Below are 27,917 nucleotides of genomic sequence, written 5' to 3'. Positions count from 1 at the left end.
CTGAATGCCCTCTAGAGAGGGGGCCAAGCAGCTTATTTGCTCCTGGTTATTGAAATCACAGCTCCAGAGCACAGTCTTACAGCTAGTGAGGAAAGTTGAGGGCTGCAACAAGGAAACAGATTTGTAACAACGAGGCCCCTGCACACTATGATTATGACCAGAATTGCCAACCCTCCCTTCTCTTCCCTCCCCTGCTACGTTGCTGTTTATTCTGGGTTTATTATTGACTCCCATTTTTGTTTTTTATTTTCACCCCATCTTGGCTCAAGGCTTAGCATAATACTGTGAGAGGAAGGACATATCTGTGGTGCAAATTTGGAGGATCTTCTCTCACCCTGCCATGAAAAACCACACCATGATTTCCAAGCAGAAAATAAAAATGTGCAGAGCCCTCTCCATCCCTCTCCCTCTACTAAGGGATGGTCCTGGAAGCCCTGCTAGAATTTGGGGTGTTTTTCTCAGTCAGGAGGCAGCAGGCAACAGGCAAATCACTGTTATCTGTGCCTCTTCCTTCTCAGGGAGGGCCGTGTGTCTTTTTCATTTAGGTAATAACAGGTTTTTGGCAGTGCAGGTGAACGGCAGGAGCAGAAGAGTTTGGCTCTGGTTTAACAACTCATATTGCACTGATAATAGGGGGTTTTCCCATGGCTCTGACAAGGCAGACTGAGTCTGCCCAGGGAGCAGGACGGCAGGGTTGGCAGCACCAGGAGAAAGAAAGAGGGGGATTTGTTGGGGCAAGTTTATGGATAGGGATGACCAAAGCACAGAAGGCAGAAGGCACTGTGGGAAAGAGATCAGAGAATAATAGAATTTTAGGGGCTGGAATGGATCTTACAGATCGTCTTGTCTCAACCCCCTGCCCTGGGCAGGGACACCTCCCACCAGAGCAGGTTGCTCAAGGCCTCATCCAACCTGGCTGTGAACACTGCCAGGGTTGGGGCAGCCACAGCCTCCCTGGGCAACCTGTTCCAGTGTCTCACTACCCTCACAGCAAAAAATGCCAGAGGCAGAGTTGAGGTGAAAAGATTAACGGGAGAAAGAGAAGGGAGAGAATGGAGGATTCTGGAAAGGAGCATAAATTTGGGAAAAGTTAAGACGTGTCAAAATTCCTGATGATGATAGAAAGTCACCAAAGTAGTATTTCTTGAGGAAACAAAATACTAGCTTTCTGCACACTTTATGCCATGTTGAGGGAAGAGTCAAGGGAACAAGCTCTGAGAAATTCCTGATTGTTATGTGACTTTTCACACAATTGCAGGAGCTTTTATTTCTCTCCCTTTTATTTTTTCTCCTGTACTGCAATAGAAGATAAATGAGAGTGCACACACACACACACACACACTCAAACCCAACAAACAAAACACCAAACAACCAAATCCAACAAAACCCAAAGCAAACACCCAAGCTCAAACTCAGCCATGGTTTGTTTGTTAGAATATCAGACTATTTCAAGGTGTCTCTTCCCAACAATCAGTTGTAAAGCCTTAGTTTTTCCTCCCTCCAAAAAGGATTGAATACAATTTTCCATGTGCGCACTGCACATGTGCCTCCCATGTGCAGCACAATGGCTGTACCTTTATGACATTTTGCCCCAGTGGGAGGTCTGTGAACCCTAAAGGAGGCTCTGGTTTACCTGTGAATGTGATCCCAATCAAGTAGGGCTTCACTGTCACTCAGAAGCTGGCTGACTTGCAATAAATATTCATAGAACTGATTAGACGTTAATTGCACAAATCACCACCTCTTCAGCCAACTCCAGGAGCCTTGCTGCCAACCACCATAGTTAAAGAGGCAGCAGAAAATGTCTTTTCTGTAGGTTCCTTAAGGTCAATCTAATACTTCAGATGGAGGAAGTTAAATGACTCACCTTGCAATGTCCCTTAACATAGCCACAGCAGTCCTTCCCCACAGCCCCGGGTGAAGGGCTCTGTTCCTGCTAGTGTAGCCTCCATGGGGCAAGAGTCCTATGGTTTCTGTAGACCTCACTGCAGTCTGTTCTGCGTCCCTCTCTCCACACACTGCTTGCTGTCGAGTCTCACTAAGATTGCCCTTCCCTGTTCCTCTGTGATCTCCATTCTTCTCCTACAGACAGTTTTGCCAGGGCCCTTCTGCAAGGAGAGGGCAAGGAGAAACATTGGGCTGGGATGGCTGTGGACTGTGTGTATATCTGTATATGCACAGATGTGCTTGGGTGTGTGTGACTATAAATGTGCAGGACACAGTACACTCACACACATCTATACCTGTGTTTGTATTCACGTGTGGAAAGGGACCTGTAACCCCATTTATTCAGCAAGGTAGAGGAGCAAAGGCATGCTGTGCTTGGCAGGACATATGGTCCTCTCCCTGCACAGGCTGTGCCTTTGAGGGCCCATATGTGTTGGCCACCTTGTACCATCTCCACTCTCTCCCTGAAGTGTTGAGTTGGCATGTCTAGTGACACTACTCTTCAACCCCTTGGAAAGCACACAGCTGTTGAGACATGGGCTGCCCCTTGGTGGTGTGACACAGTGGCTGTGGTAAAGGTTGCAGTCTCTTTAAAGGATGTCATTCCTTACATCTTCCTGACATTTGTGCCACCCCTGCTCTGGAGCTGAGGTGAAAGCCCTGTCCTTGGCATTTCAAGCACTTCTTCATCAGCAACCCACACAGACCCAGACTTCTCCACCCTGACTCTTTCTTTGCATCACACTGTCCTACCATACAAAGCCTCCTTGAACTTAGCCCAGTAGCACCAGCCTTCAGGTGCAAACTGATGTCTGTATACAGGCTCACACACATGGGAATGTGATAACCTGGGACAGGCAACATTCATCTTCATCACAGAGTGAAAGCAGAATTGGAAATGGCATGGCAAGATGAGACTCCTGCCTGCCCGTCACAGGCACTTAGAGCAGAGCCACTGCAGATGTGTCACTCCAAGAAACCTTGGCCAGGTCTCAACCTTCATCTGCCTGGGCTTCATCTAACCCCCCAGATGGGCCGTTTGTCAAGCTGGAGGCAGAAGTGAGCCAGAATAAGGTGCAGCAGAGAGGCCGTGGTGCCTTTGAGAGCCATCCTGCTCTCTAGCTTTGTGCTCTGTCCTTTCTATGTGAAATGCATACTCAAAATAAGTTTTAAGAGAGAGGAAGTTCCTCAATGGATCCCCCACCCTCACGTAGCCAGTTGCTTTCCAGTGGTCAAACATAAGGGATGGGAGACAGGAGGAACTGCTCCTGTTGCATTCACAAATCTGACTGCACCATTCAGACCAGCTTCAAAACACTGAGGTTGTGCTTTTTTCCATACAAATGGCTGATCCCAGAGGGTATGAAGACTGGCTCCCATTTCTCTGAGGCCATTGCCATAGCCTTCCACTCCTCCAGGTTTATGGTGTGAGTTGGCAAACCTGTTGTCCCCTCTTGGTGTCAATGCTTGCACTGCTGTGGAGGGGTGAGGTGTGGGGGATCACATGGCATATCACAGAGGGAGTTAAAAGGCTGACAGTCCCATTCCATATAACCCTGTTTAGCTGGTTGAAAAGAGCTGCTTGATTTTCCATTTGCACTGAAGGCCATGTAACACACAGCTGAGCAGTTTCAGGCCTGCCAGGAATAGACAGTGTCTCCAATGGGTGATTCCACCTGGCCACTGAACACCACTCCTGGCCAATTCATGTGCAGAGTCTTGCCTTCCCAAGGCCTCCATTTGCTCCTGAGCCCCCAGCACCAAAAGGATCCACTCCCTGGAAAAAGACAGGTTCAATCGATGTCCTTTGATCACTTTGAATGTGTAATTGCCTCTCTTTGTGCACTGCCCTTCCCCTCTACCTCCCAGAGATGTTCTCTGTCTAAGCTGTAGTGCATGAGACTGCTGGCTCTTCTCAGAGCTGCTCCATCTCTGTTGCTGCAAACAATTTCTAGAATGTATTAGCCTTCCGAAAAGGAGCCGATAAACAGAGGACGGGAGGAAGGGAAGGAGTGGGGAGAAAGCAGGATGAAGTGCTGTGGTCTATTCCAGACATCTGCAGTATTGTCCTCCCAGCCGTGTTATGAAAATAGATGGACATTTATTATGAAAACCAATTGCTGGATGTGCACAGAAATCCTTAGACAGGCAGGGAATAAGTGTCAGTGTTCTGCACAGATGTCTGTGTGAGCCCCATACGCTGCCGATGATGAGAAAGAGGAGCACATCTACCATACAGACAGCAATCTGTCAGATTTAGCACTGAAGGGCTCTGTGTCTATCTCTGTGTATGCATTCATGTGTGTGCTGCTGCAGTTGCCCTCAGCAAAGGCCATGTGTGATGGTGGTCAGCAACCACCATGTTCTCTGCTGGTTCTAATTGCACAAGTCATTACTGTCATAAAATTTCTGAGGGCTCCGAAGTGCATCTGTCAAAGCACACAGGTATCAATGGATGGTCAGTTTTATAGATCTGTCCTGAGACACTCTGGTCAATACCAAACACATTGGTATTCAGCAGGCATAAGGTCAAGGATACCACTAGGAGAGAGCACGTGTTGCATGGCTGGTGGGCAACATCAGGTACCATTGTGTTCGTGACACTGAGGAGATTGGGGCATCGTATAGCAAGGAGTTTAGAAATTAACTTTCTCTGTTGGAGCCAAGGAAAGGCAATGGAAACTGAAACTTGTGGTCTCCCTACCTCAGTTTCTAGGAGAGAAAAAGCCTAGTCCCACCTCTCCTGACTCTTAAGGTTAGTTTGATGGATGAAAATTGCACTATTGCCTGTCTCTCTGCATTGTTTTGCCTCTCACAAGTTGTCCTTCCTGCTCTGTCCCTTCTAGGAATAATTTTGCTCTGCAATGTGTGGGTATCTGGGAGAAGAAGGGAGAGGAAAGGACATAGGCAGCCTGAAGAGAATTGGAATGATTGGGGATGAGGAGAAGTTGGGAAGACTTGGATAAACCCTGCTGTCATAGGAATGTTCCAGGTAAACTGTAGGAAGGGCTTAGTCTGGATTCCCAAGGATTCCCAAACCCTGGATTACCCAAGACCAGATTGTGAGCAGAAGAGAGACTCCAGGTTACATTTTGATGCCTTTTGTCACACAGACCATAAGCCTGAGAAGCACTAGAGCAGACATTTCTCACGAAAATAACAGGCTTTGGGGCATCTCTCACCAACAAATGCATATTTATGTTTATCTTAAATATATTGGAGATGTTGCCAAGATAATGGGCCATATTCTGACTTCTCCTCCTACCTCTGGACATGACCCTGCCTCCCTGCATTGAACTCAAAGCAGGAGTGAATGTGTGTGTGTGTAAGCACATGTGGTCTAAAGCAGCAGGCAGCATACTCACTCCATATCACATCAGTAACAAAAAGATTCAATGCAGGAGACATTTGCAGGCATGAGCAGAAGAAAACCTTCACGTTCCTTCTCTGGGGTGCGCGTGTGCTTCAACTCTGAGATACGCTCCCTGCCTTTCGAAATTAATTCAACATTCCTGTGGCTTGGGCAAAAATAACCGGAATGAAAAATCGGGCTGTGCTGGCCCTGCTGTAGATTGCCTGGTAGATACAGCCCTCTGCAGGAAGGAAAATGGAAGACTGCAGCCGTGCTCAGGCTGCTTTGCTTAGCACTGGAACATGATGCTTTCTCTCACATCTTCTGCCTTTATCACGAAAACAATGATGTTACCCTGAGTTTTGGGCTCATTGAAGCACTTTTAATTCTTTCTTTACACGAAACACAAAATCCTTCTGATTCCTGATTATACCAAGGCGTGAAGTGTTCCCCAGGAATCAGTATTGGGCCCAGTTCTGTTCAATATCTTTACTGATGATCTGGATGAGGGGATCAAGTCTATCCTCAGTAAATTCATCGACCAAGTTAGGTGGGAGTGTCAATCTGCCGAAGGTTAGGAAAGCTCTGCAGAGGGATCTGGATAGGCTAGAGAGATGGACTTAGACCAACGGTATGAGGTTCAACAAGATGAAGTTCCAGGTCCTACACTTTGGCCACTATAATCCCATGCAGTGCAAAATGGTGGGGGCAGAGTGGCTGGAAAGTGGTCCAGCAGAAAAGGACCTGTGGGTGCTGGTCAACAGCAGCTGAACATGAGCCAGTAGTGTGCCCAGGTGACCAAGAAGACCAAAGGCATCCTGGCCTGTATCAGAAATAGCATGGCCAGCAGGACTAGCGAAGTGATTCTCCCCCTGTACTTGGCACTGGTGAGGCCACACCTTGAGTACTGTGTCCAGTTCTGGGACCCTTAATTCAGGAAGGACATTGAGGTGCTGCACTGTGTTCAGGGAAGGGATGGTGAAGGGTGTGGAGCACAAGTCTTCCGAGGAGAGGCTGAGGGAGCTGGGGTTGTTTAGCATGGAAGAGGCTCAGGGGTGCCCTTGTCACTCTCTACAACTACCTGAAAGGAGGTTGTAGCCAGGTGGGTGTTGGGCTCTTCTCCCAGACAACTAGCAACAGGATGAGAGGATGTATCTCAAGCTGCACCAGGGGAAGTTTAGGTTGCACATTAGCAGGAGTTCCTTCACAGAAAGGGTGATTAGACATTGGAATGCACTGCCCAAGGAGGTGGTGGAGTCACCATCCCTGAAGGTCTTTAAGGAAAGGCAGGACATGGGACTTAGTGTAATGGTCTAGTTGACATGGTAGCATTGGGTGATAGATTGGACTCGATGATCTCAAGAGGTGTTTTCCAACTTAACTGATGCTGTGATTCTGTGAATACCTCTGTGTATGTGTGCTTGTGTGAGGGAGGTGTATGCATCTCCATCTTGCTGCAAGCACTTCAGATACAAAGCCCAGGCCCCTGGGCTGGTACAAGGAAGCAACCTTGGCTGGAGAACCATCAGGAGAGCTAATGTTTGGGTTTCTTCCCTAGGGAAACCTGTGTTGGTTCCTGAGTCTCAAAACAGAGAGACAAAAGACCTAGAACTGCTTCTCTGGTTATCCTTTATGTTGGATAGGGATCCAACATCTCTAATTTTCTGAAACCTATGACTCAGTTACAGAGCAGGGACTTCCCAGAATGGCATCCCTCACAGCTATAGGAAGAGGTATAGATGGATTTCTTCTGAACTGAATTATCATTGTCTTACCTTGGCCTCTGGTTTCACAGTAAGATCCTAAATATCAGTGGCCTTCACCCCACAACCACTACACATCTGTTTGTGGCAGAGAAACCACTGGGGCCTTTCTGCTCTGCAACTGTCTGGACCATGCTTGGCTGCTCCAGGAGAATCTACCTGGTTCCTCACAAAAAAATACCCTGGCCTGGTTTGATAACAGGATGGGCTGGAGACATTCTGCAGACATTCTCATCTCTTTTCAGGTCCTGTCCTACATGTCTGGATCTGTATGGGAGAACCCAAAGGCCAGTTGCTGCTGAGCCTTTACTTTGGACATGAGCAATTCCATGCCCACAGTTCTGACAGTTCTCAGTGGATTGCACCCTGCACCTCTGCCTTCAGTTTCAAAAGGGAAGAAGAAAACCTGGCAAGCTGTCCTGTCAGTCATCTTCCTGCCAAGTGGGAAGCAGAGGGAAACAATGCTCCCAAATGTCTTCACTGGAAGAGCCCAGTGTGAGACGGAAGCTGTCCAACAACCTACACCTTCCCGATGTCAGTGACCAGGTCAGGGTTCAGTTTTTGCTGGCAATCTTTTTCTTCCGGGCAGAGACCAGATCATAGAAAGGATCCTGTGTGATGCTGGTCCTGGAAATAAGAGGAAATGGGAGCAAAAGTAAGAGATTTAATGATGAAGAGCAACACAGGCAACCTAACTGAACTTGGATAGAGACAGCACTTACCAAAATGCAGGACTGGAGATCTGCAGACTCACAGCAGAGAACTTAGCTGTGGCTACAGATTCTCCAGAAGGGACCTTGAAACTCTTTGAAGTCAAGTGGTACCACAGTTGCTAGACTGCAAACATTTCTTCCCACCCCCCTTTTCAAGCTCTGATAGCCAAATAAACTGCATGACCATTTTTCCCTGGGACTGAACAAAGGCAAGTTCAGGCCTCCAGTTCTGGTCTCCTCACCGTATTGCCTCAATCCACTCATCACGTTCTGCTGGTGTGGCTGCTGATATCTTGTAGGACTGATGCTTGCCTTCAACCACCTTCCCTTCCCCATCTGTTTTGCAGGCTTTGATCTTCTGCCCTTTGCAGTTGGGATTGAAGAGTTCAAAGCAGTTCTGTCACAAAAGAAATAAAACGGAGCAGTAGGGGAAGACAGGGTGGACCAAGAAGACTATCCTGCCTTCAACCATGAGTGACAGGCTCAGAGAGCTTTCAAAGGGGAGGAGAACGTTCTGTCTTTGAAATACAACAGACCCTTTCCTTCCCCACACCAAGAATTCCTCTGTGAGTTAGGGGACCTTCCCTCTTAGGTAAATCCACTTCTTCTGTGAGGGACTGGATGCTAAAACAGGCTTTATGGAGAGATGGAGCATCAACACTTATCAAAAAAAACACCTTCTGGGATTTGTCACTGCTCCATTCATGAAGATCTCACCCCCTTCTAAGTAGATGCAACATCCCCTCTTCTGCCTGCCACTACACAGATGGAAGGCACTTTTTCTAGAGCCATGGCACATCTGTAGCCACACAAGACACACAGAAAAAGTGTGTCACTTCCTGGGCAACTTCCCTAACACCAGAGTCTTGTCTGGTCTACATGTGCAACAACTCATTATGGAGAGTCCTGGGGAGAGAAATCGAACCCACATCTGCTGGTGCAAAATGAGTAGGAAGTCAGATGTGTGCACTCATCTCGACCCCCTTAGACAAACACATGCGTGAAAACACAATACAGCCACCCAAAGGACAGCTCTGTTCACATCAGAAATACAGATTAAAAATGCAGTCATATTTAGACTGGGGCACAAGGCACCTTGGAATGGCACCTTCTCTCTAAGAAGCATGGTAAGAGTAGGTTGTGTACATTCTCTCTTCCCTCTCACTGTCTGAGATCCTGTGTTGGCAGAGCTGGCACCAGCCAATGGAGACTTACTGGCTTTTTGGGATCATCTACTTTCCGGACTGATAGGTTCTCCAAGGGGATAATGCCCAGGGGCTCTTTGTCCTGAAGGCAAGGAAACATGAATTAACACCAAACATGCTCCTCAAATCTATACCACTATTTAAAGACACTGATTCCCCAGACATGTGCCTTTGTGGAGGTGACAAGGGCAGTGCATGCCTGGGGAGACCCTCTCCATTTACACAATGGGGAGCTTAGTTAAGAGGAGATCCCAGCTGCAGTGTCCAGCCTCTCTCCTCCTCAAGAGCAGAGGTGAGAAAAAAGCATAAGAGAGACTGGAGGTGTGTGAGTTCAGTCTGTGAGCACAAGGTAGAAGAGGAGACTTGCCCCCTACCCTCTGCCCTCCCTAGCCCCTCAGAGGCTCATAATCACCCACGACAGTTTCCCCACCATGAGTCAAGCCTTTACCGTGGTATATTCAAAGTAGTACAGGCAGTTATCGGTCAGAATGAACCAGCGTCGTTTCCAGGTTTTCACGCGTCCTCCTAAAAGCAATGAAGTTCAAAAGCCATTAGTCACATTTTTCTGTCCTTCCCCCTGCCACCCACAAGCTCCAGACATGCACACACACCCTCCCAGCTCTCCCTGTAGATCAGCCCCAAGGAGGAACCATGGTGCTCACCACGGATGTGATGCTGTGTGGTGGATATGCACACAGGGAGCCAATTTTGCTCTGATGGAGATGAGAATGGGGAGGAGGGAGGGATATCTTTTTGAGTCCCTTTTTGAGCAGACAGAGCCTGCAGGAGCTGGGAGGAGTGAGCAGGCAGTTGGTTTCAACAGCAGGTGTCAGCCTCTGCCCACCGCAGCAGACAGGACTGAAGGACAGCGGAGATGATGGTGGGTTCCCAGGGGAGATTTGTGGTGGGAGGCAGGCAAACAGTGAAGTCAGAGGAACTAGGGGAGTCCTTCCCCTTACCTAGTTTCAGCAGCCAGCCCTCACGGTTAGGGTTGAAGAAAGTATGGGTGAGATCATTGCCGTCGTCCTCCGGTATGGAGAATGGCTCATTCTTTATGCTCTCAAACAGATTCTGCATCAGTGTTGTTGAGGAGAGATAAAGGAAAATAATGAGAACGAGAAAAGGGAACGAGGGAAGGAAGGAGGGAAGGAAGGAAGGAAAGGAAGGAAGGGAAGGAAGGAAGGAAGGAAGGAAGGAAGGAAGGAAGGAAGGAAGGAAGGAAGGAAGGAAGGAAGGAAGGCAGGAAGGAAGGAAGGAAGGAAGGAAGGCAGGAAGGAAGGAAGGAAGGAAGGAAGGCAGGAAGGAAGGAAGGAAGGAAGGAAGGCAGGAAGGAAGGAAGGAAGGAAGGAAGGCAGGAAGGAAGGAAGGAAGGAAGGAAGAGAGAATTCTGACAAAGCTTGTACACAACTATCCTAGGTCCATCTAGGGCAGGTGGGCAAGGAGCAGAGGAGCAGGCAGTGAGCACTGAGGATACAGGAGCTCTCAGACCCACATTGGGTCCAAAGGGGGATCACTAGCTCTTTTCTGTATCTTGTGTCATAAAAAGAGACTCAATTTGGAAGTCACAGACACTAAATGGTGCACCCATAGCAAGACAGGCTGCAGTGACAAAATCCAGCACATCACAAGTGCTGCTATGGGTAGTATTAAAGCACTAGGATGGAGACTCAACATGGCAGAGACTGCAGCCCCATTTACACCCTGGGTTGGTGGTGCCAAACACTGCTGAGAAGTTGTATGTAGAGACCAGCATACACAGCTACATGGCCACAGGGAGGCATATTTCATAGAACCAAGGCTCTGGCACTGAGGGACAACAATGGGTGATGTGCCTAACAGCAGAGTGGCAGGGAGGCAGGTTACTAGCTTTCAAGGGATACTGAAATGTTACTCACATCATCGTATTTGCTGTCATTTATTACACAAATCCCAAGCCAATTAAAAATAATAATAGAAAAGAAACCACAGGCTCCTACAACTTCCTTCAAATTGCCTGAAAGAAATGGCACTGGAGAAAAATCTAAAGGTTTTACCCTGAGGGGATGCTGCTCAGCAAACCCAAGTGTGGGATGTAGGCACACCCACAAGGCAGAAGTTACTCTGCCCACGCTGGCTGGGTGAAGCCAGACACACGTAGGCAGGCTGCCCACCTCTACTGGACCTCATAGGGCAGGTCCCATGCCTGCTGAGCCTTTGGAAAAATGGAAGTACCAGCTCTGCTAATGGATGCATCTCCTGTCTCTGCATCTTCATCCTCTGGGGTCAGAGACACCTGGATGGACCTTCTGAGGGCTTTACAGATGCTGGAAGAGACCCTGACACTCACTGGGGCCTGCTGGTTCTACTAATTCAAATATATATCCTGGTGTAAGAGAGGTCAGGTGCTGATGTCCTGACTGATGCAAATACTGGAGTCAGCTGAAACATTTAGGCATGAAAAAGGGAAAGGGATTCATAGCCTCAGCCACTGTGGCATTGGCTCACACACAGACATACTAGAAAGACAGTCCCCTTGGGAGCTAGTACTTTCAAAGCTGGATGACAGTGAGGTGCTCAGCTGCCTCCCACAGAGGTGGGTGCCTCATTCACATGTTCCCATATCTACATGACACACAACAGTACCTGTTCCTCTCTCACACATACACACGTAAAAGCACAAACTTTCTTAAGCTGATAGAGCTATTCCCTTAATATCTCCAGCCCTGTCTCTCTTGCTTCATGCCCTCACCAACAAGCATGTGTGCAGCTCCTTCCCAAAGCAGTTTCCACACTTTCCAGATTTGCTTTTGTACATACTGCTCTCTTTCTCCATGCAGACTTTTCCCCTTGCAGAAGGTCAGTAGGCCTGTATTACACTGAGACCTCTGGACCTTTGCTTGTCAGTGGGTTGCAAGCAGAGAGAAGAGGAACTGATGAGAAAATGGGAAGTCTTCTTACCTTTAAGAGCTCTTCTGGCAGGTCCCCTCCATTGTCAATGCCTCTGTTGATGGATACAAACCTTTCAAAGTGAGGCTTGTCTTTCACATTGGGGTTGTGCAGGCTGGTGTTAAGCATGATGATAGAGAAGGAGAGTATATAACAGGTATCTAGCAATGAGAAAGAAAACCAGGATGGGTGGCACTTGTCTTAAGAGGGCAGATCAATCCATACCCTAGCAGGTGGCTTGGTTTCTAGTCACTGAAGAACAGTGCCATCCTCTCAGTTGTAGGAGAAGGGAGATATGCACTCTGCTAGGAGAAAGAGGGACAGAGTTGATCTCCTATGGTGGAGGTGATACCATCCCTCCAGGATAATGAGGCAAGGTGGGCAGATCTGGTCCAGTAATGGCTCTGCCATCAGGAAAGTTTCTACAGACCTACATCTGTCAGTGCTATCCTTGCTGCGATGATGTGTACCTCATGTGAGGCTGGGAGCACTTCTCCACTCTATTGCCTGTGGGAATGGACTGGAGCACAGTAGCAAAAGGATGACTGAAGGCCCTCAGCTTATTGAAAAGCTTCACAGGAACTGGGCTGGCTCCTCCAGCTTAAGGGGAAACACACTTCCAAGTGATGCCCTTGGTGCTCTGGGAATAGAAAAGGGAGGATCCTCTCTCTAACAAACAGTGTAGCTCAGCTTTCCAGGCCTTCTCCCCATAACTACCTGTGGACTGGAATACTCCTGGGTTACACTTGCAGTACCAGTTGGCAAAGGCCTCCATCATCCGGTCAATCTTCTGCGCTTCCCCAGGCAGCCGGAAGCTCCACAGGAACTGTCTATCAGGAGCACATGCCAGAGAGTTAGTCAGATTGGGTATAAGGGACATTGATCCCTCCCCTCAACCCGTGAGACACCATGAAAATAAAAGAAGACATCCCATCACACTGGGGAGACCACGCAGTGCATGAAGCAGGAGCTCTGCTCCTCCCTCTAGAAATTGCCTGAGTTCATCAGCCTTAAACACACAAAAAGTAGGAAGCAGAACTAAACATCATGGAAATCATGGCTCTGTTTCCCTCATGAGTGCCCTACAAAGCAGGACAGACCTCAAAAGAAAGAGTCCTGCCAGGAGGTGGCCTATAAGAAAACAAGATGCACTAAGACAGAGTCACTTTGTCACTGACATAATAGGCACTGTGGACAGACATGCTTCCTGATGCAAAAAATAACTTTCCCCATCCCCCCTAGGCACTGAATCCACAGTGACCCACTTTGTTTTTCCCATCTTTTCTGCACTTGGCCAGTCCAGTCAAGAGGCCATTAAAGAGTTCCCCCCAGATAAGCTGCTGACACCTCACAGAGTAACAGCCTGAGAGCCAACACATGCAGTGGGGCCTTGGGAAGCTCCCATTTCAGCCTAGCTGGGCTGGACTTTCCTGGGTGGCAAGACCCAGTGGTAAGATGGGCCCTGGCACTGTCTTCTGCATCCAGCATGTTCACTCACCTCAGTGCCTGAACCAGGTTGAGGTTGGCAAACTGGTGACATGCCACAAAGGCTTGGAGGATCTGAATGTTTGTGGTGTCCCTGGGAAAGGAAAAAGGGAAAAGGTCAGAAGACAGCCTTGACCCTGCTCAGTTTGGATGCCCCTTGGTGTGACAGGATGTACCTGCCTCTATCCCAGCCTCTGACCAAGAAGAAGCCAAGATGTGTACTCTTGTCTGAGAAGACTGACCCCATTAAAGGCAGGAGGAAAGGAAGATTGTACAGCCAAACTTAGTTACACTGCGAAGACTCTCCCAGGGGTGTACTGTCCACCCAGCCCACTGCAGCTGGAGGTGTGTTCAGCCTTGGCACCTGGCTGAGTTCTGCCACAGATCATCCAAAACAGTAGTTGAGGGGGACCAGGCAGGACAGGGCCTCCAAAGGGTCTCCTCATCCTGTCTTGGTTGCTCACCTTCCACCCAGGTAATCCCCAATGGCTGTCTTGTTCAGACCTTCACCCTTGTGGAGAAATTTGGCGATCTCCTGCAGGTCTGAGGACAATACCCTGTGCTCAATCAGGTACTGGATCCCCTGGAAATGAGAAGCAAGATAGTGAAGCAAGACAGTTCTGTGGTCTGATGAGAAAGTATGACCCCAATACCCTGATATTAGCCTTCCTTAGCTTTGATAAACTTGTCTCCTCTGTTATTCCTCAGCCCCTTTATGGAAAACCACAGCCATGTTCTCATCTTTATTCCATCCCCCTCCACCTATGGGTGGTTAGTCCCATTTCCATTTCATCCCTAGATCTGGCTAAATGTTTCACTGGGATGGAAACTCAAGCAAATAAAAAAAGGGCAATGTAGGTTAAAAGTCCAAAAAGGCAAAGTCAAAAGAATTAATTCTAATATTTTCAATCAAAATATCTTAGTGCTTTGTTTCTAAATGCCAAAATTATTTTCTAAATTAACTTAAAGAAAAAAATTGTTTACTTAAAAAAAGACATACAAAATGTACTTAGACAGAAATATGGACTTGATACAAAAATATGGGCTAGGGAAAAGTTAAAATAATTTTTTTCCTAGATTTTTCTTCTATGCCACAGAACAGAGAAGTCTGCAATCTTTTCAGCTCCATCCCTCCCAGTCAGTAAGGATGGGATATGCTTTTTAAGGAATACAGAGGTCTGATTTGGGTTGTGCAAAGAGTCCATATCCTATTTCAGAGAGAATTTTGTGATTTTCAAAGGCAGGGAAAGCTGAGGTTTTGTTCAAAGTATTCTTGACAAGATCTAGCAAGACTGCAGTTCTGCAGACCACATTGCAATTCTCCTCACAAAATACAATAAAGGAATGAAAATTGTTTTAGATCCATCAAAATGTTCTACTTCAATAGAATCATTTCACTTTGCCTCGTAATAGATAAGAAGGGATTTCTAAATGCCCCAAAGAAAAAGCAGTTTCAAAAGAAGAAATTGAAATGTTTGGGAGATTTTTCTATGCTATTTTCCCTTTCTTTTTCCCCAGATGGAATTTTGGTAAAATCAAATTAATTTTGCCAAACATTGCAGTGATGATGGGGTTCCGTTTTTCAGAAGAAAATTTTTCTCCCCAAAGGTTTTATTCAGCCAGATTCCTAATGTTTACCTCCTCTAGCCTCAGGAACTTTCCATGAGATCTTGGAGATAGGAACTCATTTAAAAGATCAGCATTGCACGGACAGAGTGTAACCTTAGCAAGGAGGGGCAAAGAAATTTCCTTGTGTTGCAGCACCTCCGAGCCTATGGCTGATAGCAAAGGGTGGCAATAAACAGAGATCTGCATAATACAGGCACGTTTTGACCAGTCTGATCAGCATTGAATTAATAAAGCTAAACTGGTTTGGGGTTAGAACTAGTTTAGGTATTTCTGCTCAGCATGGCACAGTGCCATAGAGGTGTCTCTGGGGCTTCAAACCAAGGTCAGACAGAAAGGTAAAGCAAAACCTTCCTTTCATGCAGGATATAAGTACTGATATTGCAGCTCTGAGACAGCTCCCACTGGTAAAGGGAGGTCCAGGGGACTGGCAAGCACTCCAGCTGTGGTGTGGATGCTGGGGAAGGCATCTTAATAGTCTCAGCAGGGCACAGGAAGAGGCAAGAAAAGCTGGCACATAGAGCAGCAGCCACTCAAGATGTTAGCTGTGGTGCTTAGCTGACACTGAGCTATCGTTTGATCTCAGTTTGTGGTTTGCCTTACAGAGCTCAAAACAGTGGTTCACCAGCGACGAGGAAGGAAGAAGGAACTGTCCTTCTCACACCTTCTCTACTTAATCATGAGGGGTTTAGAGCTTTCTGCAAAGAGTTGAAGGCAATGGAGTCTTGACATTACTGGTCAGAGTCCCAGAAAGTGAAAAAGCTGTATTTACTCCACAGTTTAACCAATACTACCAAACCCAAAACTGCTTTCCAAACAACAGAGGCAGCTCCTGTGCTCTTCTGATCTGAAGGAGCGAAGGAACCTGGCACCCTCTCAAAACTTCTCACCTTCTTCTTAGTTCATCCTCCTCTATCACACCACAGCAAACTCAGCCTCTCACAGTGAAGAAAGCTGTGCTGGAGGAAATTTGGCTCTCATGACATGTTGGCCGTGTTAAACTCCCTTTAGTTCTCTTAGTTTTGGGTTGAATCGTACGAGGTGGCTTATAAACACGTGATGGTTGTAGGCAACACGGCTTGATCATATCAGAACACCTTATTCAGGAACAGAATGGAGAGTGCTACTAACTGGAGCCTTAGTGAGGTAGGAAACCAGCCCCACAGTCCCATGCCATAGTTCCTTTGACGTGAGTGACTGCAAGTGGACTAGTAGCCAACAGAAGTTCTTCCAGTTTTATCCTCTTTGGTGGAATGAGCAAATCCTACCTTTTCAGGATCCATGTTGAATTTCTTCCGGCCCAGGGACAGAATTTTATCCCTCTGTGATAGCTTGCTGCCAACACAAAAAAAGAAAAAAAGTCAAACTTAGAATAAAGGACCATGTCATTTCACTCACAAGGTAGCTTAGATATCTCAAGGACAGGTGTCTGATTATCCAGGAATAAAGAGAAATCTAAGAGGAGAGAAGGGTATTCCTGCCCTCATTTCCCTCTCCTTGTTGTGATCCAAATCCCATCAGTGTTTTTTGTTTTCTCAACTTCAGAAGAGAGACTATATAAACAAAGGAACATTCATTCCACTTACCTGGTCTGTTCTCCAGGATTATTGTCTGCCTCTTGCCTCTCCCTTGCATTTTGGAAACGCTCAATCTCTGCAAACACTTCAGCTATCTCTTCCTTCAACTTCTGAAAAAAAAATCAGGAGGATGAAGGCAATGGAGAGAAAAACAGCAAACACATACAGACCATGTCTTACTTCTTCCCCCAGTCATAGGAAAAGGACAGGTCAGATGGCCATGATCAGTCAAGAATGTCTGGGAAATGGGCACTGCTCTGTGGTGATCCTGCTGGATTCCATATGAAAACAATCGAAGAGAGGGGCAGAAGGTTGTTCTCGTGTCTGTTTTTAGTCAAAGCTGGAAAAATCGAGTTTAGCCAGTGTGGTGAGTGTCAGAGAACTCACCCCACTGTTGATTTCAGTTCCTCAGACAATGCCAGATGCAAGAATCCTTTCATTGTGCCCATTTCCTTCAAGCTTTTACTTTGCATAGCCCTGCTAGACATCCAGGAAAGGGGAAGTGGAACCAGTAACTGTGAGGTCAATAGGAACCTGAGTCTTTAACGTACCTATCATTCAAATATCACTGAGCAGATACCTGTCTTTAGGTGAAGAAAGATGAGAGGAAAAGAAGAGTAATTACTGCCAGATATTAAAAAATCAATTGTAGAATTCACTTTCCTTTAGGCCCATGACAGACCATGGCCTTCTTGGCTGGATAATCTGCGTTACCAAGGAAATGAAACTGTCTATATCTCTTTGCTTCCATCCTGCAGTTAAAGTCCTCTTCAAAGCCAAAGCACATCACAGCTCTCTTCCAGGAATCACCCAAATTCTTCCCCATGCAAACCAGAATAGGCAGGGGAAGAAGGGTTATCTTATGACAGATTCTTCCTCAACAAGGAGTGAGGATGTGGATGCAGGATGTAATCAGATAGAGAAACTGAATTTCTGCAATATCTCATGATTTAAAAGAGGTTCTGGGTTTCAGTTTTGTTCTGGCTGCCTTCTGTTGTCCTTCCGTAGCAACCAGAGCTGTGAGTGTTCCTTACTAAGATTTAGGTATTGCACAAATTTAACAAAGCCATGATCTTAGCTACTGAATTTCAAATGATTATCAGCTTTGTTATTTTATTCACTGCTGTCTTTTGGCAGTGTTACTGGCAAGTCTAGACCCATCCTCTCCTCCCTCTCCCTTTGCCCAGACATCCCCCAAAGTCTTTGTGTTTAAGGGTGTTGCTAGACACTTTCTGAAGAAATTCACTGGGAAAAATGTCTCTCGTTGTAAGGTACTCTTTCACCTAAACTCATCCTGCTCCACTGGACAATCCCCATTGTTTAATGGCTTTGGGCTTTAAAGTATAAGGCATTTGTGTAGTCTAGCAAGCTTTCTCTGTCCATAGTGGGTAAAAAACTTGTAGCATTCCTATTCATGTATCCTGCCTCTTACAGTGCCCATTGCCTATCCTAAAAACTGAAGAGAGAAGAACCACACACAAGCAGATCACATGCACATATGTTCATAACCTCTTGCAAGAGGGGACAAGACACCATTGTGATTTGCAGCAGAGAGAGAGAGAGAGAGTCTGGAAACCTGAGAAGTAATGCGTAGTTTGACTTAATCCTTTACACCAGGAAATAATGCAGCTACACCCCAGGCATCTGGACATCTTCATGTTGTGGGAAAATCAGTCCAAGTCAGTGCAATAAGCTCTCAAATGGAAGACCACATTCCATGGTGGTGGAGGCAGAACAGAATAGAAAGTGCACAGCATCATGCATGACTGTGATGTGGTATTACTGACTGATTTTGAATCTGTTACTTTCAGATATTTTAGGAGTCAGTGGAGTAATGTTTGGGTCTGCTAAAAGAAAAGAAAAGAATAAAAGCAAGTTCAACCACAGAAACTTGTAGGGAAGATCCTGACATCACACCTCTTGAAAGAGACAGGTTGCTTTATGGAGGACTTGTTAGAAGTCCACAAAACAAACCTAAGTTTGATAAACACAGGGATGCTGCAGGTAACTAGGACTGATATGTGATTAGCATGTATTAAAAATAATCATAAATTATGAGCCAGTTGCATGCCAGTAAAACATAGAAAGGTTATATTCATTTCCTTAATCCTACATATGTAATCCCAGCTCATCCCAGCTCATAATCTGACCAGCCTATCCCATTGGGGTAGTTGATGATTCCTGCAGCAGAAACCACCACAGACTGGATATATCCTGCTGGCAAATAGGCCAGGGCAGACTGAACTCATGACAGAGCAAATGTCTCCTGCGCACGAGTCCTTCTGCATGGCCTGGGCTGATATGCAAAGATGCCCCTTGGTGAAGACAGTTTTGAGAACACAAGGCAGGTGGGAGGAACAGGATGGTCCTTACCTTAATGTCCTCCAAAAGCTCCTGTTTGTGCTGCCTGATTGTCTCTATTTCAGCCTCTTCAGCCTCACTCAACTCAGTTGACTCTGGAAGAATAAAGGTGCCTGTGAGAACAGTACTGGGGCCAACATATTACAGAAAAAGCTGTCTCAACCTCTCAGCACTGACCCTCACCTAGGGTCATGCCACAGCAACTCTGATTTCTGTGTTTCAGCATCTATGCTCCCTGCTGTTGCAACCACTGTACCTCACCTTTGCCCTGCAAATCATTCTCAGTCCAGAGCGAGCTGCACAGACCCATGCACCCCTCTTAGCAGCCAGGTGCTGTGCTGGTAGCCCTCTCTTTGAAGCCTGCAGGAACCCACCCGCCCACTCAACCACGTCTGCTCGCTGTGAGTGCAACAAAGAGGTTTCATCAAATGCTCTCTGGTGGTTTTTATGTCAGTCATCTTTATATACTGGAAATTGCTGACCTAAACAATTCATCTACACCCAAACATCCCAAGAAGGGCCACTGGCTTCATGGATTGATGCACCACAGCTAGAGCCAGAAATGACTGAAGAGAGACAATCGTGGGCAGGATCTGGGGGAAAGCCTTGCTGAGGGAGTGACTGTGGGAGGCTGTTGCTCTGTGGACCACAGACAATGCAGATATATGAGCAGGCTTTCTTGCAGTGTACGGGAAGTCAAACAGATAGCAGCAGAGCCAAGGTGACCACAACATGATTCATAAAAGACCTAGAAGAAATGGGGCACTGCTGCTAAATATAATCCAGGTGAAGTCTCTTCAGCAAGGAGAAGGCTGCAGCCCTAGAGAGGAGGCAAAGCAGGTAGTGAGGACCCAGGAGATAAAACCAGAGCTCCCAAAAGGTTAAGAGCACTGGAGGTCAGTGCTGAACTTGCAGACAGGGTCCTTGCTGCACCTAAACACTGCAGGAAGCCAGGTCAGGTCACTGGATGCTCTGCTCCACTGTTTCATAAACTAAAATCCCCCAGGCCTCCTCTCTTCCTGGAAAAAGGGGAAGTAGCACCAGTTACCTTGGAAATTCTCTTAGTGTGGATCTCACATGCAAAACAACTGCTATAAATATGACTGGAGGAAAAAAAGGGAAGGAAGCAGCCAAGACAGACAGAAGGAAAAGAGGACAAGGACAGTCATGTCAGACTCCATACACTTCTTTCCTGTCATGGCCACAAAAGTTCAGAGAGACCTGCCTTTCCCAATCCTAGTCTTTCCCCCATCCTCCTGGCTGGTTGGGTTTCCACATACTAAGTATGTTCCTGTTACTTTTCTGAGTCTGCAGCCTCTCTCCTGTCACTCTTCCTGCTGTTTTCAAGCATTCCATTTCTGCGGGAGGAAAGCACTGGACAAGGAGCCAGCATGAAGCCAGGGCTAGGAAGGACCCATGTGCCCTCCCAGCCCTGCAAGCAGCCCTTGAGAAGAGCTAAAGGGAGATGACTGATTGCTGAAGCCAGCCAAGAGAAGGAAAACCTGTGGCATTCAGAAGCTTGCAGCAGCCAGATCTGTATGAGTGGAAAACAAACAAACAAAAAACCAAGCAAGCAAGCAAACAAAAAGTAAACAAACTAAGAGAAACCACAGCAAAAACAACATGCAGTGGCTCCGCCACTTATTAGGAGGGTTTCTGACTTCCCCTTGAATGTCAGCCCTGAGCCTCTGAGCAGTGCCTGGGTCCTTCGGTTTAATTTATGTCTTCTGCCGTTCTGGCGTCTGCAGGAGATGAGGCCAACCTCTGTCTCCCCAGCTTTCTCTCTCTCACTCCTACGGGGGATGGTAATTGTGCAAACACTGGGGTGATTCCTTGGCAAATTACTACTAAGACCTTTTAGCCTGTATTTCTTTCCACTAAAGCACCGTAGCAGGACATACCTGAGGAACTTTGCCTTTCCTCCACCCCGTCAGCAAACTCTGTGGTGTGGCTAGTTGCTTTGCTTCAGTTGTTCTCTGTCTACTGAAGCAGCCTAAAGCATCTCAAAGAGACAAGAGGCTCCCAGAGGACACCATCTCACCCACATGACCCCCCGATTGCAAATAATTCAGTCCCCCTTCCTCCTGAATATCTGAAACCGCCAACTCCCAAGTGATTCACCTGTCCAGTTTGTCAGAATGAGGAAAGTGTGGGAAGGACTGTTTGTATGGGAAGGCAGGGGAGAAAAAGCATACAAGTCTTGAAGAAGGGAAAGGAATCAGGAGATAAAAAAGAAGTGACATAGCATGGAAAAAAATGGATGCATCAAGCTTTCAGGGCAATTTAGACTCAGCTGCAGAGAGGGTCATTGCTAGGTTTCCTAAATAACAGCTTAAGTCCTTGATTGCCTTGGAAAATAATTCTGAGGTCAGTGCTTGTACATTACTCTGCACCCCTAACAGAAGGCCTGATGCTCTGCTTAAGGATCTTTTGAGGCCATTCATCAATGCTATTGCACACATTGGGGTCTGCAGTTTGGGGAAGTGAACACGAAAGACTTGTTTGAGGAACCATCCACAGAAGGGCAGCGAAGGCAGCAGAGGCAGCTGGGCAAGCAGTAGATGAGGTAATGAGAGCAGGCTGCTTTGCCTTTCCCTCCCTCTCCAAGTTGAGAACAAGCTGAGCTGACAGGAGAGGGACACTCTTAGTGAAGCACCACCTGGCTCACACTAGATGCCTGCAATGGCAGAGGGAATTCATCCCCATACCAGGGGACTGAGGAACAGCTTCAGCCTGGTCAAAGCCCTCAGTACCACCAAGTCCCACTTCCCTCCAGGGCTAGGTCAGGACACAGATGAAGCATAGACCTGGTCAGGGTTCTCTGCACAGGGGGAAATTTCACCCCAATGAAGAACACACCACAAAAACAGTCGCGGGTTTCAGGGGGATGCTGTCAGCCAAACCAGCGCTGAAGTCTTCCAGTTCAGACACAGATCAAAAATAGGCTAGGATTGTCTTCAGAGGGGATACGAAAGTGCTGCCTGGAATTTATTTTTAGAGAGTCACTGTTGAAAGGAAAGTGCATCAGCATCACATTTGTGTGGCTTACACTTGCTCTTTAGGTTGTTTTCCCACTCACAGGGCACACCTAGATAGAAAGTCTTCATGCATTGCCCAGGTTTTTGGTGCTGACACTCTTCGAGTGTTTTACACCCTGCATGTATGTATGTGTATGAGTGTGACTATTTTACAGTACACAGACTTCAGTTCCAGTTGTGGTAACTTATGCCCTGAGCCTCCCCATCTGGAGGACAGGCTGGAGTTACCAAAGAGTGTGGCCAGCAGAGAGTACAGTGTTTGCTGCTCTCACTTCCCATTGCAAAGGGCTGTGCACAGCCATCCAGGTGCTGACTGAGGCTTTCAAACCCAAGCAAAAATGTATGAATAGGAAGAAAACTTTTGAAGCACAGAGGTAAGTGAGAAGTAACTACCCAGGAGAGCTTGAAGGATGGACTGCAGAAGCAGTAGAAGAAGGTTGTGAAGAATGACTGCATCTGTAGCACTGTTGCAGAACATCCATGTGCTACGCAACCAGAGTATGACAGCAGAGGTCCACTGGGACCATTTGCAAGGCAATGCAGAGCTCTGAGTGTGGCTGCTAAAGGTTTTGGGCACCTCCACCCATGGCAACACACAAGCAGAGCAGCCTGATGGGTGCTTTCTGCTTGAAGGAGGCTGTCTGGTAGAAAAAAATCACCTGAAATTCCTTTTCCTTTTTGATATGTGTGCTGTGTCACCTCTAGTACAGACCACCACCTCCACAGTCGGGTACCAGGCTAGTAACAGGCAGATGGCAGGAAGCCTTCCAGCTCCTCAATTTCCTCCAACCCTATCTATCTCCCTCCTGTAGCCACTCCACAATTCTATTCCAGCTTTTGTCAGAATAAATTCAACATAGACCCCAACAGGTTTAGTTTGCACATTTCAGCTATGGGGGAGGAAGGTGTGAAAGAAGAATTTATGTTGTCTCCTGGTCCCCTTATCCCACATGACAAATCAATTAGGATAACTTCCAGCCACTTTTGCCTATGGCTTTCACCCCACACATCCTAGCACAGAATACCACGGTACCAGTCTGCTCTCCCAGGTTTCACACACCCAGCAAAAGGGTTTGGCATATTGGCTCTGTGGCCTCACCCAGACAGTCACAAGAGAGTTCTGAAGGTAGCTGGAAGAGGACATATACCACAGGGAGAGCAGCTTCCCCACAGACAGAGGTCTCATCTGCACACAACTGTGGCAGACAGGTACCTAACAGGACCATCAGGTCTCCAGGTGGGAGTCACCCCAGGAAAAGGTGTACGTGCACCTCTGCCCTTCAGGAAAATCTTGCCACACTTGAGCAATTTCACATGCATCCAGTACTAAAGCTCACTGGAAAACTGTGGCTGGTGGCACCCTTGGCTCCCAAGGGAGCTCAGCATGAAGCAAACCCATTTTCTCACCCAGCTGTGGAGTGACAGGCTGGGACCAAGCAGAAATATCAGTCAGAGCCAGCACGTCTCTCAAGGCATTGCCTGTCTCTGGGCTCTGCCTCTAGCCAGAGCTGAGCGAACCCTCATTGTCCCTGAGCAGGATCTCATTGTGCTACCACACTGTATATACATTCTTGAAAGTATACTTACTTGAAAGTGTAACTTTCAAGACATAATTAACTCTGTAATACCTAACCCCAGTGAATGACTGTGTCAGACCTTCAGTTTGGAGGGCCTCAGTTTCTATGCAAAGCACACCTCAAAATAAGTAGCAAAACATGAGCTATCCCTCCTCCTGCCCAGCTTGTCCTGCAGAAGCTTTGTCCACAGTTGCTTTCAGGTGGTGAGGGCTGGGTGATCTGAGGAGACCCACCTTCACCAACATTCATAGTCAGATGCTGGCAAGAGCTCAGCTCCAATAGATACCACCAATTTCCCTGACAAGCAAGGCTGGTATGTGGTTTGAGTGTGTCTGTTCATTGGCTACACACTTCAGAGCTTAAAAGTGCACAAGGAGTTGTTGAAACCGGGCACTGCATTTTGCCTTCACTCTGTGCTCAATATCCTATAAACAAAAGCCTGAGTGGACAGAGAGTCAGATCCAGAAGGGCCTTTGGAAGGTGATCTTTTTTCTTCCTGGCCCTTGTTCAGCCTATTCACATTTGGTTCTCCCTCTCTGCTGGCTCTGCACAGACACAAGCTCAGAGCTTCCCCAGCCAGAGGCTAGAAATGTTCAGTCTGGCAGTGTGCCTTTCCCTGCTGAATCCCAAACACTTTATCCACCACCTGCCAAAGCAGGAAATAAAACCTAAGATCTCTCTCAGTTCCTCAGATGTGGTTTATCTCCTGGCACCAACATCTGGCCATTGAGATTATTTCAGGACAGGCAGGCCCACCTACAGGTCACTTGGAGCTTGTAGAACCCTAATACAGCCATTTACCTTAAACATGGACATAAGTAAGAGAGCTCCTAGTACCAAAGGTCTTGCAAGAACATTGTACTGGGATACCCAACTGCATGTGAGGCTTGGCAACGGCAAAACAGCTCCTGGGATCTGTAGGAAAACACCACTGCAAACCATGCCAGAGTTGCATGAAGAGAAGCCAAATCTTACAAGTGCTCATCCCGAGTGCCACCTATTCCTTCAATAACCCTGAGTCAGTTTCCAGCTCAGCCCAGAATCGCAGCAGTAGACATAGTCAGCACAAAGGCCATTTAAATCTGAATGAAAATTTCTCCCAATGTGAGAGCAAGTAAAAAGAAACCCATGCCTAATGCTGAAGGCTGACAAGCAATTAATTTTACCACCAGGGATCTTACAGCATCTCATTCCTCCAGCCACCAGACACAGCATCCACAGCTGGGATTTCACGGTGTGCTCTGCTCTGTCAAACTGAGTGTACAGCCCTCACCCTAAAAAGGCAAACAGTGGACAAGACTTACCAGCAGAACAAAAGTCCATTCTGAAGAGTGCGATAAATATACAACACAAGTGTTCCTTCTGGCCTTCCGCTTGTTCAGATGCTTCACAGAACTGAAACAACTTGAAGCCAGTGCCCAAGACCGCAGCAGCATCTAGCGGGGCGGGTTGCCTTGCGACTCCTCCCTCCCATCACATGTCCTGAGCTCGCATCAGTGAAGGAAACCGTATGTGCATGTTTCAATGAGCTAACAGGGGCTCATTGGCTACTTCTGAAATGCAAACCCACAAATGCATTTCCATCCCAGCAGCTTTGTGGAAATCTGTTTACGGGGGCCAAAATGTGCAGTGAGAGGCTGACAGTACTTTGGGCTTTTCTCTGAGGTACTCTGAGGAGCAAGGGGGGAAAAAAAGGAAGTTCTTGATTCAGAAAACCCATCTTATTGGGGAAGTGGTTTTATTTTAAAAGAAAGATTCTTCCTGTGTTAATTGTGGGGGGAAGGACGGGTGCAGGGAGCAAGGAGAATGGGGATGAACATTCCAAAACTGGAGGATGGTTGATAGAGGGGAGAATAAAGTTGTCATCTTATTTTCCTTCCCTCACTGCTCACTAAGTCACTTTACTCTGTCTTGTTCCATTTGCTTTCTTTCCCCTAACAAACTGTAAGTAAGGATAAATGTTGTAAGAAAGGATAGAGTGAAGTAAGGATAGAATGAAGTAAGAAGAAGTAAGGATAGAGTGAAGTAAGGACAGAGTGTAAGTAAGGATAGAGTGAAGAAATGAAGTCCCCTATCTGGTTTAGTGATATTCTTGCTGGTGAGAGACCTGGCACTAGCAGGACTGTTTTGAAGGTACTTGGTCTGCTCTGTTCTTCTGTGAGGTGTTCTTTCTCCTTCATCCCCTCCACACAGCTCCAGAAGGCAGTATGCTACCCCTTGAGTTGTTTTTGATTCCCATGTGGTTTATGTGGTAGACCCGTGAACTAAGCAATGTGGAGAAAAAAGCTTGCAGGAGAGGACCATGTCAGAGCCAGAAGAACTGGTGATTGAATAAATCGGTCGAGGTCAAATTCAAACCAGGTGTGATGCCCAAAGAGTGTACTTGCCTCCTCTAGGAAGACTGGAGCTGTAGAGTCATCTCTTCATGTGTGAACACTTGTCTCTGAAGCACTTTGCATTCTTAGCTCCCCAACCTTTTGCTGTACTCACAGCAGGCCCTGACCAGGACAGCAAAACAGGGCCAGACTTCTACCTACCATCTTTCCATGACACAGCAAGGTAGAGTTTGTGAGAGCCACCATTTAGAAGATGCTCCTATGAGACTGAAGGACTCACTAGGAAAGGAAAAGCAATTACCTTCCCCTTTTCCCATTAACTGAGTCTGGTCTGAGGTCCTCTGGAGAGAATAACTGGCCCTTTAAAAGGCTTGATGCAAAAAGTAGGATCTGTCTGAACACTGGCTAAGGTCCATTGCTCTATGACCATTCAGCCTCACAAAGACACAGATTGCCCTCCCTTCCTCTCACCTCTAACCTATTGATATGCAGTAGGTTCAGTGCTGTTATTGGAGAGGACAAGCACTCTGATGAGCCTCCAGTGAAGAGTGGGAGATATCCCCACCTTAAAGATGTCAAGTGGTGGCAGAATTCCAGAATGAATTCACACAGGCAGCTGTAGGCAGAGTGACTAAAAACTTGTGATCTTTAGAAGAGTCAGTAGCAAACATGTAAGACTCATTTCCAGGGGTCATTGCCAATATTTACAAAGAAGCAGGTAGAAACTTATTTGGGAGTGATGAAACAAAGGAGAAGAGAGTACGCTACATGAATGCAAACTGATTTCAAACTGTTACGTCCATGTCTATCCAGACCTTCTTTTCACCCAATGTCCATGTCTGCTTGAGCATTCCAGACAGGCAATACAGATCTGTAGTGAACTCAGGTGGATACAATACTACCCCAGCCAGCAATATGTCTGGGAATGCCCTTAAGGTAAGTAACATGTTCTATGGTCATGGCATGAAAAGACCATGAATGGGCTACAACACAGACCTCTCACTATTTCATGTGAAAAAGGGAGGGGGCGAACCAAAGGAAAATGCAATGACTGAGAGAGAGAGGAAGGGAGAAAGGAAGGGAGGAAGGAAGGAGGGAAGGAAAGAAGGACAAATAAAAATTAATTATGCCTCAGGGCTATAGAAACATCAAATGTATCCTCAGGTAGATGAGGTTTAAATGCTATACAGTGTGGTCAGAGCTAGCCCATAGCCAGTGGCTGGTGTTGTCAATAAGGCCAGTGTAGATACAACCTAAGTCAAATACAGCCTAAACAAGGAGAAATTGATATGCAGCAAAATTCAATTTATATGCTGAAAGATACCCACATCCCAGAGACTGACTCTTCTGCTGGGCACTGATTCTCACATCTTCCTCCTTCCAGAGAAACCTGTGGCCTATATGTTAAAAACCCAAAACAACTACAATGACTGCAGTAACATCTGGGAAAAGAGGAACCCAGATGAGATAATGGGCATGTCTCATTCTGGAATGCTCTCCTTGAAAAAGTAGGAGACTGAAGGTAGAACTAATGAACATTTTCCAGAAGATGATTATTTCAACAAGGCAAAGAGAAGTGCTGGGGATGGCCACACCTTGCTCCAAGACATACCTGGCTCAGAGATGCAAAGTTCTCTTAGCTGTTCAAGAAAAGGTTCAACAAGGGAACAACTGGACTGGGTGGGAGTGGGTGGTGAGGAACCTACGTAATCTCAGGGTAAGCAAAGGGGACTGGGACAGGACATGTATATCTTGGGTTGGATTGGGGTGGGATTTGGTCCTTTTTGTCCCCTCCTATCATTCCTCTTCACATTCACTGCCCCATGGGTAAAGCAGTGCTTCTGCTGTGCCTCCAGAGTTGTTGGGAACTGGGTCAGGAAGAAGTGGATCCCTGAAAATCAGCACTGGGGCTAGATCTAGTATTTACTTCTGCCACTGCACATCCTTCCCTGCTGTGGTTATCTCAGGCTGGGGCTGTACAGGCAAAAAGTGGGAGTGTGTGCAATGGGAGC

General features: G+C 46.9%; 1 protein-coding gene across 1 annotated transcript; it reads right to left on the bottom strand.

Annotated features, from left to right (window-relative positions):
• Positions 1-7,456: 7,456 nt before the first annotated feature.
• CYTH4 (cytohesin 4) lies at positions 7,457-24,892 on the bottom strand. Its single transcript, XM_009070693.1, has 13 exons — positions 24,874-24,892; positions 18,967-19,049; positions 16,603-16,703; positions 16,285-16,351; positions 13,855-13,973; positions 13,404-13,484; positions 12,623-12,735; positions 11,918-12,066; positions 9,940-10,051; positions 9,429-9,505; positions 8,991-9,062; positions 8,018-8,172; positions 7,457-7,689 (listed from the first exon to the last, which is right to left on the bottom strand). Exons 1-13 carry the CDS (start codon positions 24,890-24,892, stop codon positions 7,617-7,619), a joined length of 1,221 nt encoding a protein of 406 aa, XP_009068941.1. The 3' UTR covers positions 7,457-7,616.
• Between the last annotated feature and the right edge of the window lie 3,025 nt (positions 24,893-27,917).

The sequence above is a fragment of the Acanthisitta chloris genome, unplaced genomic scaffold (genome assembly GCF_000695815.1).
Source record: "Acanthisitta chloris isolate BGI_N310 unplaced genomic scaffold, ASM69581v1 scaffold28652, whole genome shotgun sequence".
Taxonomy (NCBI): Eukaryota; Metazoa; Chordata; class Aves; order Passeriformes; family Acanthisittidae; genus Acanthisitta; species Acanthisitta chloris.
The sequence above is the reverse complement of the archived record's forward strand: the minus strand, read 5'-3'. Positions and strand labels throughout refer to the sequence as shown.